This window comes from Bos indicus, chromosome 26, assembly GCF_029378745.1.
Source record: "Bos indicus isolate NIAB-ARS_2022 breed Sahiwal x Tharparkar chromosome 26, NIAB-ARS_B.indTharparkar_mat_pri_1.0, whole genome shotgun sequence".
Classification (NCBI taxonomy): Eukaryota; Metazoa; Chordata; class Mammalia; order Artiodactyla; family Bovidae; genus Bos; species Bos indicus.
The window spans coordinates 11,374,310-11,388,234 of NC_091785.1; the positions used below are offsets into that span (position 1 = coordinate 11,374,310).

A 13,925-nucleotide genomic window follows, 5' to 3' on the forward strand; every position below is an offset into this window, starting at 1 on the left:
TGGAAATGGCTACTTTGATGAGGTGGTGATGATGTCACCTGTACCTTTTTCGTCAACATCAATCAAGTATTCATGTATCCAAGTTGCAAAGCATATGAAAAAAACTATCATCTGTAATAAGACTTCCAACTTAATTGGGGAGATAAGACCAATAACATGCAGGGACAAGGCAAAAATAAAAAATTTTTAAATGATAATAAAATGCTAAGCCATGTGGTAGACTAGATGACTAGGGTGGAAGTTATGAAGAAAGAACTCTCAGCTCTTTAGAATCTTAGCACTTTGAAAGTACAAGAAACAACCCTTGAAGATCATTTCGTGGACTCCAGCATTCCAAGAGGAGATCTAACCTGGTTGAGGCCACACAATTGCTCAGTAGCAGAGACAGGTAAAGTAACCAAGGAAGCTCAATGAACAGTTAAGTCTTGGAAAAGCTTTCCAAGGATAAGCACAGTGAGTGAGGTCATGGTACTTTTGATGAACAGAGTGGACAAGATTTCCTGGTTTAACAAAATCAACCTGCCACTACTCTGATTTTTAGATTACAAGATTGTGAATAGTCCTCGTACTGAGGGATTAGATTTAATTTTTTTAAATAATCAAAAACTACTGAATTGCCTGTTTCGTTGCATTCATTGTTTTCAAAAATGCAGTATTTCAAAGTGTATTGCACTCTACCCAATATATTACTAAATAGAAACACATCTACCCACATATGCATTCCAGGTGCCTATCTGACAGAAGTGATACCTGGCTGTCCTAAAGCACTTCTGGTTCAGATAGAAACAGGAGTCTGAAGTTGCAGACTGTAAGTAGGAAGTAGTTATTTGTCCAACTTTGATGATTTTATCAACAATACACTCAAGTAAATTAAATTTCATTTAAATTTCATTTAAAGCATGTAAATACTCTTTGTAATAATTGCTTATGTAAAATTTATCAGTCATCAGAAAACAGAGAGATACTTAAGTCTAAGTAGATTTGTTTTAGATTACCTAAAAAATCAACTGATTTGGCAAATTTTTTCTTTTTTTTTGTAAAAAGATACTTGAATATTAATACACAAGGTATAAGGATCCTAAATTAAACCTAATTTCAACTAAGAAAATTTGGTAGTGAACACAGCAGATGTGGCTTAGAACATGTAAAATTTATTTCAGAAACGTTTGTTCAAATTTGAGGAAAAAATAGGCTAATGAAACACCAATTCTGATGAATTTTTTTAAAAAGTTGATAAGTAAGTATGATCACTAAACTTAAAATACGTACGGTTTTCATTAAAAAAAAAAATACAAAACCTATTTCAATACCTGACAAAACACACAGGCATAAATTTATACTTTCTTATATTCTAAATAATGCTTCCAGTGGATTTTCAAGCAAAAGTTAAGCCTCAAGGTTATTCCTCTGCCTTCCTGCAGAGAAAATTGTTGAGAGTATATTTTCAATTCCTCAAAAATTATTTCAAGAGGTATGATACACTCAAACATAGACCATTTATGCTCGCAATACTACATAAAAACTCAAAGCAGTTCTCTTTGTTATATTTTAGCTATTTACATTTTAAACTCTAATATAGTTTGTTAAAGTAAATCAGAGAAATAAATGAAATGTGGCTTCAAAAGAAGTAAAACAGGTTAATAAATCATAAACAATCAATACTAGTGCATAAATAAAGTCATTTTCTAACAAGGTTCAAAAACAAAAGAAAACAGAAATTCAGGTTTTAGATGCCTTCCTTACAACCCTACCAATCTGCTGTGTGGGTTCAAAGTTCCTGACAAGAAGTTAACTTTGAACCTGAACTTTCAGACTTACAAAACACAAGTATCAGAGTTACTGAGTCCCACAGTTGGGTTAAAAAGCTTCCCAAAGTCTCAGACTTTAACTGAATGCAGAAAAGCTAAGAGTCTAAGATAATAAACAGAAACAGCAAAAAGTGAAGTTGCCAAATATCAAGGTTTTACAGATGAATCTAAAGTATATCTAGCAATTTCCCTGTATGAAACAATAAATAACCTATACGCAAATATGCATGTTTGAATGCAATCACGTTATTAGCATGCATTCTACTTACTTTGCTTTTTGCCATTTATAAGCTTCATTGGGGAGACCCAGAAAGAGGTAACAAGTTGAAAGAAGTTCGGCTCAGATAAGAAACAGCTGTATACTTGATCTACAAATTTGCATCTCAGAACGTTCAGTGGGGGAGAGACTCTTCTCAAACTAACATATATACAAGCTTTAGATTGTGAAATTACGCATTTCAGCTTTCAGCACTGTATATTACTATTGGAAACCTCAACTCTACCTCCCCATTCTCCGAAAAAAAAAAAAAAATCCACCTCCAATCTTCATTGGTCCACATAGTTCCGGCCCACATGGTATCAGTGGGTGTGTCCCTCCCAACAAGTCCTCTCATTGGCTGCGAGGAAACAGCCTCTAATAGGCTGTGATTTGGGGGGCTGTCAAACTCCACGCCTCCAGACCTCGCGCTCGCCAATAGACCCAGGGAGCTGGCGGCTCCTCTGCGATTCAAAGGGCAGGCTGACTGCCTGAGCGCCAACCCCAGAAAGATGAGCTCTCAGAAAAGGACGAGGAGAAGGGCGACGGCAGCTCAGGCTCGCCCCCCACCGCTGCTCGACTCCTACTCCCGGACCGCACCAAATGTTGGCACACGTGCATTTTCCCACCGACAAATTAGCGCGTTTGCCTTCTGCAGAGCCGTTACCCGAGGAGCAGCTCAGAAGCCGAGTCAAACCGGCCCATTTTACAGATGAAAGCAGGAAAGGGATCTGTAGCGCCTGGTGCCCCTGGGGAAAGAATCAGTCCCGTGCGCCCCCTCAAAGCCGTCCCCAGACAGCCGGGGCTGGGATGCCCCGGGCGCGCTTAGGTGCCTGTCCCGCCGCTCCTGGGGGTCGCGCCCCGTTCTGCGCCCGCGCTCCCCTCCCTGAGAGACTTACGCGGCCTGTTCTTCCTCCCGGAGTCCATCCTCCTCCGCAGCCGGCATTTCTTGGCGGGGGAATCGTGCTGAGGGGGCGGCGGCTGTGGCTGGAGCTCTGGCTGGAGCGGCAGGCGCGGGGGTGCCGCGTCGCCGCCGCCCGGGGGGCCCCGGCTGCAGAGGCGCGACGGGTGGAACCCGTTGTGCAGCAGCCCGTTCACGGCTGCAGCGCCGACGCCGGCGGGAGTCCCCGGGGCGTGCGGGGCCGAGCGCTCAGGCTGCCCGCCGTGGTCGCCCATGCCAGAGGCTGGTGGGGCGGCGCGCGGGCCCCGGCTCAGACGGCCTCGCTGGAGGTCATTCTCGGACGTCTTTATTTCCCCGGATCCTCCTTGCGGCTTCCGATTCAGCAGCCGCAGAGCCGGCGCTGGAGGATGGCGAGCCGGGCGCTCCTCCCCTCCTCCCTCCGGCGTTCCCACCTCCTCCACGCCCTGCCCCTCGAGTGCCGGCCCCCCGGCGCCCGCCTGGAGCATGCCCACTCCCGGCGCGGAATTGGGGATCCCCGCGCACCCCCAGCCGGGGCCCCCAGAGCCCGCCTTCCCCCGCTGCCCCAGTCGCGCGACTTCAAACGAGGCTTCCTCGCCTCCCAGACCTGTCCCCGCTACTGAGCATGCCCAGTCCTGCCCGCCACCGCCGAGCTTCAACATGGGGACTGAAGTTCTCCGGCTTCGCAAAGAAGAGATGGGCGGGTTGGGCTTTGTATGGCGGAGCAAGCCGAGAAGGGACTGGGCGAGGCCGGCGCGAGAGGAACGAGCAGCTTCGGGAGGAATGCGGGCAGGGGGAGCGGGGAGGCAATAAATATATGTAGAGGTTTGGGTTTGCTAATCCTGTCCGCACCGAGCTAGATACCTTTGCAAGGTCATTCACGTTGTCCCCTCCTCCCTGAAAGCTTTGTGAGCGTATATGTATTTCTCTGGGTTTAGTTAAGTGACCAAACTACTCACAGGCACGAGGGGAAGAAGGAGAACGATTATTTATAGACAGGTAGGCAGATTTGGAGAGGGAGGGGAGTGTAATTTCTTTACTGGCACTCACAGACACCATGTGGCCTCATGGAGTTGTCTTTTACAGGGAGGAACCTAGGAATACAGTGTAAGGACAGTGAAGGACATAGATGTAGGCGGGATTAACCGGTGCTGGAAGAGACCAAGTAAACAGAAGCAGTCCCAAGCTATAAAAAGCACTTTCCTCACCCAGAAAGGACGCTGAAGAGACAATGTCACCCTATTTATAGACTAAGGAGTTGCCTGTGTTTTCAGAGGGGCAGGCAGCATCACAGGGGAGACAGCACCACAACCCTGGAGTCAGAGCTGGATTCAAACTCCAACTCAGGCACCCAACAAACCCTGAGAAACTCATTGCTCAAGTTAACACACCTGGTTTCATGAAACAGGACTGGGCATGCTCAGTAGGCAGGACAAATTTGGGTGCTGAGGACCTTCCCAAAGTTGTGCAATCCCTTGAGGCCTCAGCTCTTGACTCTAGAAACTGTCTTGAGAAATCTGCTACAGTCCTGGTGCACAGTAAATGCCCCGAAGAGTTGGTTATCCTTATTACTGTTATTATTAGCAGATCGCCCTTCATTTCCAACAAGGGGAATAAACCATACTCACAGTCATGTTTATTGTGTAACTTACTGTGTGTGATGTTCTCCATCATCTGCACTTATTTAATCTACAGAGGAGTCAGAGGCCTCAGAACACTCAGCAGCAGCCAGGGGCCTGTACCTGGATGGGAATTCCTTCCAGCAGTCTAACCTGGAATCAGCTTTAGGACCCATGACCACTTGAGTGCACAGGTCCCTTGACTCTTTTTTTTAGATATGGAAACTGAGCCACAGAGGGATGGCTGAGGTTATTAAGAACAAAGCAAAGAATAAACCAGGTGGTTAAATGACAAAGAATCCAATGGAGGAAACACAGGAGGCTTGGGTTCAATCCCTGGGCGGGGAAGATCCCCTGAGTAGGGCATGGCAATCCACTCCAGTATTCTTGCCCGGAGAATCCCATGGACAGAGGAACCTGGCGGGCTAGAGTCCACAGGGTTGCACAGAGCTGGACTCGACTGAGCTCGCACGCACATTAAAGAATAAGTCTTAATTCTCCTATTTTTGTTTCCCTGACGTTATCATCTTATTTGAAAATATGAAGGAAAAACCTAGGTGACCTGGCCCCTGCCTCACCTTGAGCTCCTGATTCTCCCTCTATAGAGCAGCCTTTCAGTTCCTCAAACACACGAACATTCCTTTTCATCTGCTGTGTTCCCTTGCGTGTTCCCAGATGTCTGTTTACCAGATTCCAACTCAGTCTTCAGATCTCTACTTCAACCTCTTAAAGTAGCCTTCCCTGACCCTTGGAACAAGATTAGAGCTCCCTCCTCCTACGCTTGACCTTCATGACTATCAGTTTGTAACACCACAATGGGGGTATAATAGGACATGACTGAGTTGTTACAGTGATAAAATGAATATATATGTAAAGTGTCCAGCCCATCATAAGTGCTATAAAAAAGCTCAATATTTGATTGTGCGTCTCCCCCAACTACACTGTAATCTCCATTAAGGCAGATGACTCTCTTTCATAACTATCCTTAGGAAGCTCTTGGTAATTATTTGTGACTGAATAAATGACTTGGGTGGTATTTCCCCAGCGTGTCTCTCACTTTCTACTGTAAATTTGCTAAAAACAAAACGCCTGGATTGTCACTCCTAAATATTCAAATATAAAGCTTTCAAATTGACATAATTTAAGCTCAGTAGTTTAGGAAGCACTTTAGAGCAGAAATGCAGAGAGTTAGCAATGCAGTGTATCCAAGGACATATCCTCTCCAGCATGATTCCCAGGCATGGTGAGGAAGGCCTGAGCCAGGTGGCTCAGACCCAGGTAGGGCAGGAGCACTGGTGCTGGGGACAGAACATCCTCTGCCTGCTTCCTTTCTCTCGTCTTTGCTCTGGGTGCCTTGAATTGGTTATACCTTGCATGTGATAGAGAGGAAGCCAGGTGGCACATCGCAGGTTTATGGGGTGTGTGGGAGTCAGGGGGGTGCGGGGAGGTTGCGGTTCAGAGGTGTCATTTTGAGGTATGAACTATGATGTGCTCCAGCAGGGGAATGGAACAAATAATGTTTGGAAGAGAGAGAAGGAGGAAGAACCCACAAGGCACTCTCTCCCTCTGTTCATTCATTTATTTACCAGTCATTTATTATGAGTGCACTATGTTGTAGGCAGTGAAATAAATGCTGGGAGTAAGTACGAAGTCAAAACAAATGGCTTCATTGCCCTCTAAGGGCTTACAATTCATAGACAGAGAGAGACAGAGACAGGTAAGTCAATGATTCTCCATCATGTGGGTACATAAGAATAACCTAGGGACTTTTTCCTTTTAAACTTCTTGTTGAAAATAACATACATACAGAAATATATACATATCCTAAGGGTAGAGCTCGCTTCCTAAGGCCCACTTGTCTTCACAGTGAATTTTGCAGTGAATGAAACAAAGTGTGTCACCTATACTATGGAAGGGAACTCCAAAGGACTCCAGAGAGTGAGCAATGATGGAACAGGGAAGAGAAGAGGAAGATGGGGCTGAGATGGGTGTTAAAATACGCTTCAGGGAGGAAATGACCCTTAAACTGAAGTTTGACCAATCATGGAATTTCATCATGGAACGCTGAAGGAAATCCATTCAGAACTGAGGGAGTGGAGGCTCTGCAGGTGTTTTGAAACCATCTGGCACGCTTGGGAACCTGCCAGGAGATCAACAAGGCCGAAAGGCAACCTACCGAGGGAGGAGGTGAGTGATGGCCAAAAACGTGAGATGGGGTCCAAATCTCAGATGGCTTTCTGCACCATAGGAATCAATTCAGACTTTTTTCCTGAAAGCCATTAGAAACCACTGAAGAGTTTTAGATTGTGGAAAAACTCCTAGATTCGCATTCTGGAAGGATCTCTGGCATCAGTCTGGAGAACAAAATAGGGGAGGAGGTCCCTAGTTGGAGGGACCAGATAGACGACTACTGGAAACAACCAGGAAAGAAGTGAGATGGGACCAAGTGAAGGACATACCATTCAGAATGAGATCACTAAGGGGACTCAAAAACTGTTTAAAGAATTCATAGGACTTAGTAACCAACTGCACAACGAGGAAGAGGTAAGGCCAGGATAATTTTTATGTTTCCAGTCTGGGCAACTGGGAATCTGGTGGTTTCAGCATGTAAGACAAAATATGCAAAAAAGAAGCAAGACCTTCTACTTATATTCTCTCTGGGATTTATATTTAAGAAGGGTGATCCTTTAAAAATGTAGATATGATCATGACATTCTTGTACTTACACTGATAGGTAAGCCATATCAATATCTGTCTGTTTCAGTCTAACTCCACACTCCCCACTTGCCTTCTTTCCTCCCTCTCTCTTCCCCTCCCCCCATAAAAAGAGGGAGGTCAGCACTAGTTTTTAACTACTATTAATTAGACTTTTAATTTACTTTTTTTGGAAGACAGAGATTAAAACCTGTCCACCATGCCATCATTATACATGATCACTGTAGAAATTCTAGTTCCTTGCTAAAATGGAAATAAAATCCAATGTGCCCAAGCTTTTTACCACTTAATAACCACACTGATGACACAGTATGAGCTTGGGAAAGGATACTCTTCAAGGCATAGTTTAAAAAGAATTACTAGAATTTTAACTGTCAGAATACTATCCACCCACGATGACGTCTTTCTTTCATTTTTTCCTCTTCTGCTATTGGTGTCGGGGCCTTTCTTAGAGATTCGCATGAGGCACCTCAGGAGGCTATTTTCAAGGACTGTGCTATTTTCGATGACCGTGCTTTTCACTTCGACGACAGTGCTTTCTTCAGGGCCCTAGGGGGTAGCACTGCTTCAGGGAGTCAAAGACCACCAAAACCCAACAAAACCGCCCTGTGAATAACAGTGTTACGCAGAGATTCTGAGGACCACTTCATCAGAGCCTCCCTCTTCTCCTTTCTTCAGAATTGAGCAACTGCTATACAGCAGGTACCATACCAAGTACCAAGGACATAGTCTTACGCAGAAACAAAGTTCCCATCCTTATCCAGATTACAGAATGGACAGGTCTTAAGCACGTAATCACAACAGCAAAAGCGTAACCATCACTCCGAGAAATGCAAAAACGGAAAGACTCCCAGTGCCATGAGGGCACATACCAGGGTGACCTGGACTCGTCTTAAACTTTAGTAGATGAAATGACATTTGCTGAATTCTGAATGCTGAATAGAAGCTAACTAAGGTGGAGGGGGAAGTGCAGGAGGTATTCTTAGGCTCTCTTATGTCATAAACATGTGGGCACTTCATAAACACTTGCTGATTGAAAAGATGAATTGACCCTGTTCCTCTCAATAGGGCAAACCGAATGTCAGGAAGATTATTCACCAAAATGAACCACTGGAGAGGGTTTAGGCCAATCCCGTTCTTTTTACTATTTTTTCTATATGGCTTGATGGAATATTTTAGTTTTTGTTGTTGGGTTTTTTTGGTTGTTGTTGTTTTTTCTTTTTTGGTCAATAGAAGTGGAAAAACAAAACATCAGCAGTTGCCACTACAGTAATAACTGTGTGTACAGGAATGAAACACACCCCACATGAACTAACTTCCTGTTACTCACTACTATTTTTTGAGCACCTACCAATGATGATTTATAGGTCACCATTACCAATGGTGAAGGGAGATGGGAGTGTGACTACCTAGGAATTTGATAAGCTATAATCAGAGTGACCCCAAATACTGGGCATAAGTTTAGGAATGTATCTGGCTTTAGCAAATTGTCAGTAGGCTTATTATCTAACATTTATTGAGTTCTTACATGCCATACACTGTACTAAGCACACTGGAAGTGTCATCTTTTTTAATTAGCAAGGTAGTCATGTGAGTTGGATTTGGATACTATTATTAGCTCATATTTTGTATGAGCAAACTAGAGCTTAGAGAGGCTAATGGGTCCAAGGTCACACAGCAGAAAATCTAACAGACATTTGAGTCAGGTCTGGATGGCCCTAGAACCTCACGTTTTGTAACTCAACCACCATGCCGCCCTCCCAAAAGATGGTGTACCTGCTGTCACCTGCAGATTTTACACCACGGTTGCAGACACCTGATATAGTATCCACTGCCCACACAACACTGCCTTTTAAACTACTGAGTCCCTTTACTTCTCACTGAAATGTTTTTGCTGTCCAGTGTCTTAGACTTTTGTTTCCAAAAGGGCTTTTTTCCCTCCCTTTTAAAAAATATGCCAGCTATTGCCATTTTTCTATTTTGTATATCTATTCAACAAATATTTTAAAACGATGTGCAAACCATTGTTCCAGTTACAGTGATGAGCAAGGCAGAGAAGTCCCTCCCATTCCGGAGCACACATTCCTTTGGGGAGGGGGACAAGGAAAGTCAGAAAATAAACAATAAATACAGTCTGTGTTACGTAACATAAAAATTAAACGAAATGACGTGAAAGAGAATTATTGGGAGAAAGGAACCAGTTTACATGCAGGTAGTTGAGGAAGCCACACTGATACCGGTTTCTGAGGGCTGAGAGACTGAGGTGTGAAGCACTGTGAAGAGAGGTTTAGAAGAGCATTCCAGCACATGGAAGAGGGAAGAAAATGAGTATCTGGATGAGATGGCTGGATGGCATCACCGACTCGATGGACCTGAGTCTCAGTGAACTCTGGGAGTTGGTGATGGACAGGGAGGCCTGGCGTGCTGTGATTCTTGGGGTCGCAAAGAGTTGGACACGACTGAGCGACTGATCTGATCTGATCTATATCTATGTGTGTGTGTGTTTGACTCTTTGGGACCCCATGGACTGTAGCCCACCAGGCTCCCTCCTCCGTCCATGGAATTTTCCAGGCAAGAATACTGGAGCAGATTGCCATTTCCTACTCTTAGGGGATCTTCTGACTCAGGAATGGAACCTGGTCTCTTGCGTCTCCTACGTTGACAGGTGGACTCTTACCACTGTGCTGCCTGGGAAGCCCACTTCTGTATCTATATCCATATGTGTATGTGTGTGTATATATACATATGAATATATATACGTATATATATTCATCTCTTCATCACCAAAGTTCCAATATTTGGGGGCATGCTGATGAATAAGGGGTATGCATTTTCCTTTGAGAATGACAGCAGTGGAAGGAAGAGTCTTTGATTAGGTCCCAGCATTCAGGACATTCAAATTTGTCTTATAGTTTTCCTGTTTTCTGAGTGAAGTCCCCTCTGAATCCTGAAGTTTCGTCAGCTACAAATAATAAAAGCTGCTTTAACTCATTCCTACATAAAATGAATTAGTACAGGGAACTGGGTGAATAAAAATCTCTGAAAGGCTAAAGGAACAGCCTCTAGGCTGAGCTCCCAGCAGTGAATCCCACCACAGGATCACCTTCCTAAGGGAACTGCTGCAAGGGAGCTGCTACTTCTGGTACAATAGTAAACCAAGAAACCAGGGAGTCATTGCACCCTTGGGTCCAGGGCTGTCTCAGGCTGAAGGGAAACGTCCAGAATTCATGCCCTATATTCTGTCTGTCCAAATCCATGGTGTAATTCATGCCCTATATTCTGTCTGTCCAAATCCATGGTGTCCAGGACAAGACACCAGGACCCCTGCTGCCATGCCACCGCCCACCAGACGAAACGGCAGAAGTCGGGCCTCCTCCTCCATCTGGACTTCCACATGCTGTCCAGCTGCATCTGCTTGGCAGAGCTAAGCGGTGTACAGGACCCGGGCACTAGCAGGGCCTGGGAAACTGACATCTTCAATTTTCTCATGTGTAGCAACTGATACGGCATGTTTAGTTCAGTTGCTCAGTCATGGCTGACTTTTTGTGACCCCATGAACTGCAGCACACCAGGCTTCCCTGTCCATCACCAACTCCTGGAGCTTACTCAAACTCATGTCCATTGAGTCGGTGATGCCATCCAACCATCTCATCCTCTGTCGTCCCCTTTTCCTTCTGCCTACTATCTTTCTCAGCATCAGGGGCTTCCCAATGACTCAGCTCTTCTCATCAGGTGGCCAAAGTATTGGAGTTTCAGCTTCAGCATCTGTCCTTCCAATGAATATTCAGGACTGATCTCCTTGCAGTCCAAGGGACTCTCAAGAGTCTTCTCCAACACCACAGTTCAAAAGCATCAATTCTTTGGCCCTCAGTTTTCTTTATAGTTCAACTCTCACGTCCATACATGACTATTGGAAAAACTATAGCTTTGACTAGATGGACCTTTGACAGCAAAGTAATATCTCTGCTTTTTAATATGCTGTCTAGGTTGGTCATAGCTTTTCTTCCAAGGAGCAAGTGTCTTTTAATTTCATGGCTGCAGTCACTGTTCACAGTGATTTTGGAGCCCAAGAAAATAAAGTATGTCACTGTTTCCATTGTTTCCCCATTTATTTGCCATGAAGTGATGGGATCAGATACCATGATCTTAGTTTTCTGAATGCTGAGTTTTAAGCCAGGTTTTTCACTTTCCTCTTTCCCTTTCATCAAGAGGCTCTTTAGTTCCTCTTTGTTTTCTGCCATAAGGGTAGTGTAATCTGCATATCTGAGGTTACTGATATTTCTCCCAGCAATCTTGATTCCAGCTTGTGCTTCATCTAACCTGGCATTTCGCACGATGTACTCTGTATATAAGTTAAATAAGCAGGGTGACAGTACACAGCCTTGATGTACTCCTTTCCCAATTTGGAACCAATCTGTTGTTCTATGTCTGGTTCTAACTGTTGATTCTTGACCTGCATGCAGATTTCTCAGGAGACAGGTAAGGTGGTCTAGTATTCCCATCTCTTTAAGAATTTTCTGCAGTTTGTTGTGATCTACACAGTCAGAGGCTTTGGCGTAGTCAGTGAAGCAGGAGTAGATGTTTTTTTGCAATTCTCTTGTTTTTTCTAGGATCCAATGGATACTGGAAATTGATCTCTGGTTCCTTTGCCTTTTCTAAATCCGGCTTGAACATCTGGAAGTTCTCAATTCATGTACTGTTGAAGCCTAGCTTGGAGAATTTTGAGCATTATTTTGCTAGTGTATGAGATGAGTGCAATTGTGTGGTAGCTTGGACATTCTTTGGCATTGCCTTTCTTTGGGATTAGAATGAGAATTGACCTTTTCCAGTCCTGTGGCCACTGCTGAGTTTTCCAAATTTGCTGGCATATTGAGTGTAGCACTTTCACAACATCATCTTTTAGGATTTGAAATAGCTCAATTGGAATTCCATCACTGGCAGTAGCTTTGTTTGTAGTGGTGCTTCCTAAGGCCCACTTGGGACTTCGCATTCCAGGATGTCTGGCTCTAGGGGAGTGATCACACCATTGTGGTTATCTGGGTCATTAAGATCTTTTTTGTATTGTATACGGCATGTTACAGGGAGCTGAAATGGAGCTGAGTGAGCCCATCTATTTACCTGCAATAACCTCAATTGAGAATCTTGATAATGAAGTGGCACTGTTTGCCTCAGAGTTTTCTGTTTCCAGCAAACCCCATGGGACAATTGTTTACCCTAGGATGTAGCCAGGCTTGAAGCTCCCTATAAATCCTTCAAAGGGGCTGAGATTGAAAATAGGACTAAGCAACTAATAATAATAATGATACTACCTTATGCAGTTAAGAATTCCACCTTTGAAGTCACTCAGACATAGGCTTGAATCCCAGCTCCTCCTCTCAGCCAGCTTCCTCTATTATCTGGCACTTTCCAAGAATTTTGTGATGAGGTAAATGTACCGTGTCTACTCTTTGGTGGTGGCCACTGGCCATGCATCATTTCTGAGTACTTGATATGTGGCTAATATGACAAAAGAACTAGATTTTAAATTGTATTTATGTTTTAATTAATTGACATTTTAAAAGTTAGCTTATTTTAAAAACCACTTTATTGAGCTATGACTGACATATAAAAAAACTGTACATATTTAATGTATACTACTTGATGAGTTTGGAGATAAGTACTATATACCTGTCAAACCATCACAATTTGGCATAAATTTATCCATCACCTCCAAAAGTCTCCTTCTGCCCTTTTCCTCTTATTATATGATGATGATGATAAAAATACGTAATATACCACCTACCTTCTTAGCAAATTTGTAAGTATACACTAAAGTATAGCCATATTGTTTCCCACAGTAGCTAAACCATTTAAACTCAAATAGTAATATGTGACCAGTAGCTACTGTACTGGAGAAGGCAATGGCACCCCATTCCAGTACTCTTGCCTGGAAAATCCCATGGACAGAGAAGCCTGGTGGGCTGCAGTCCATGGGGTCTCTAAGAGTCGGACACAACTGATTTCACTTTTGCTTTTCACTTTCATGCGCTGGAGAAGGAAATGGCAACCCACTCCAGTGTTCTTGCCTGGAGAATCCCAGGGACGGGGGGAGCCTTGTGGGCTGCCGTCTATGGGGTCGCACAGAGTCGGACACGACTGAAGCGACTTAGCAGCAGCAGCAGCAGACCTACTGTATTGGACAGCACTGTATACAATGGGGATCACAGTGGTACCTACCTCATTCATTTATTCAATGAATACTTATACAGTATCTTCTATGAGCATCTACAGGTATTGTGCTAAGGAAAACATCCTGAAGCCTACAACCAGTAAGGCAATCAGACCCATTTAACAAGTGAACAAATAAAATAGCTACAGTTTATAGTCAGCAGTATAAAGGAAGTAACACGGTAGAGCTTTGCAGAATAACAGGGGGTGAGAGGACACAGGATAAAGAAGTTCACCCACATGCTGGCTTCTCCATAACCTAACATAAAACATGAAAAAAGTGATGACTTAAATCACAACAACTGGAACAGGACCTCTCAAAAGCAAGAAATTTAAAAACATCCCACCTTTGATTGCAACACTCTTTTAAGTTGCTCTGACACTTGACCTTTTATTTTTAC

General features: G+C 44.0%; 1 protein-coding gene across 6 annotated transcripts in view; it reads right to left on the reverse strand.

Annotated features, from left to right (window-relative positions):
* PANK1 (pantothenate kinase 1) overlaps positions 1–13,925 on the reverse strand; it is a 104,330-nt gene that overhangs the window by 52,667 nt on the left and 37,738 nt on the right. The window contains exon 1 of one of the 6 annotated variants that reach the window (XM_070780448.1): positions 2,964–3,784. The exons of 2 other annotated variants lie outside the window; for them this stretch is intronic. In XM_070780448.1, coding sequence (XP_070636549.1) covers positions 2,964–3,645 — 682 coding nt within the window. In that variant the 5' untranslated portion in view covers positions 3,646–3,784. Of the gene's footprint in view, positions 1–2,077; positions 2,842–2,963; positions 3,785–13,925 lie in introns of those variants that run through there. 3 more of the 6 variants (XM_019952907.2, XM_070780449.1, XM_070780447.1) reach the window with 3 other exon arrangements.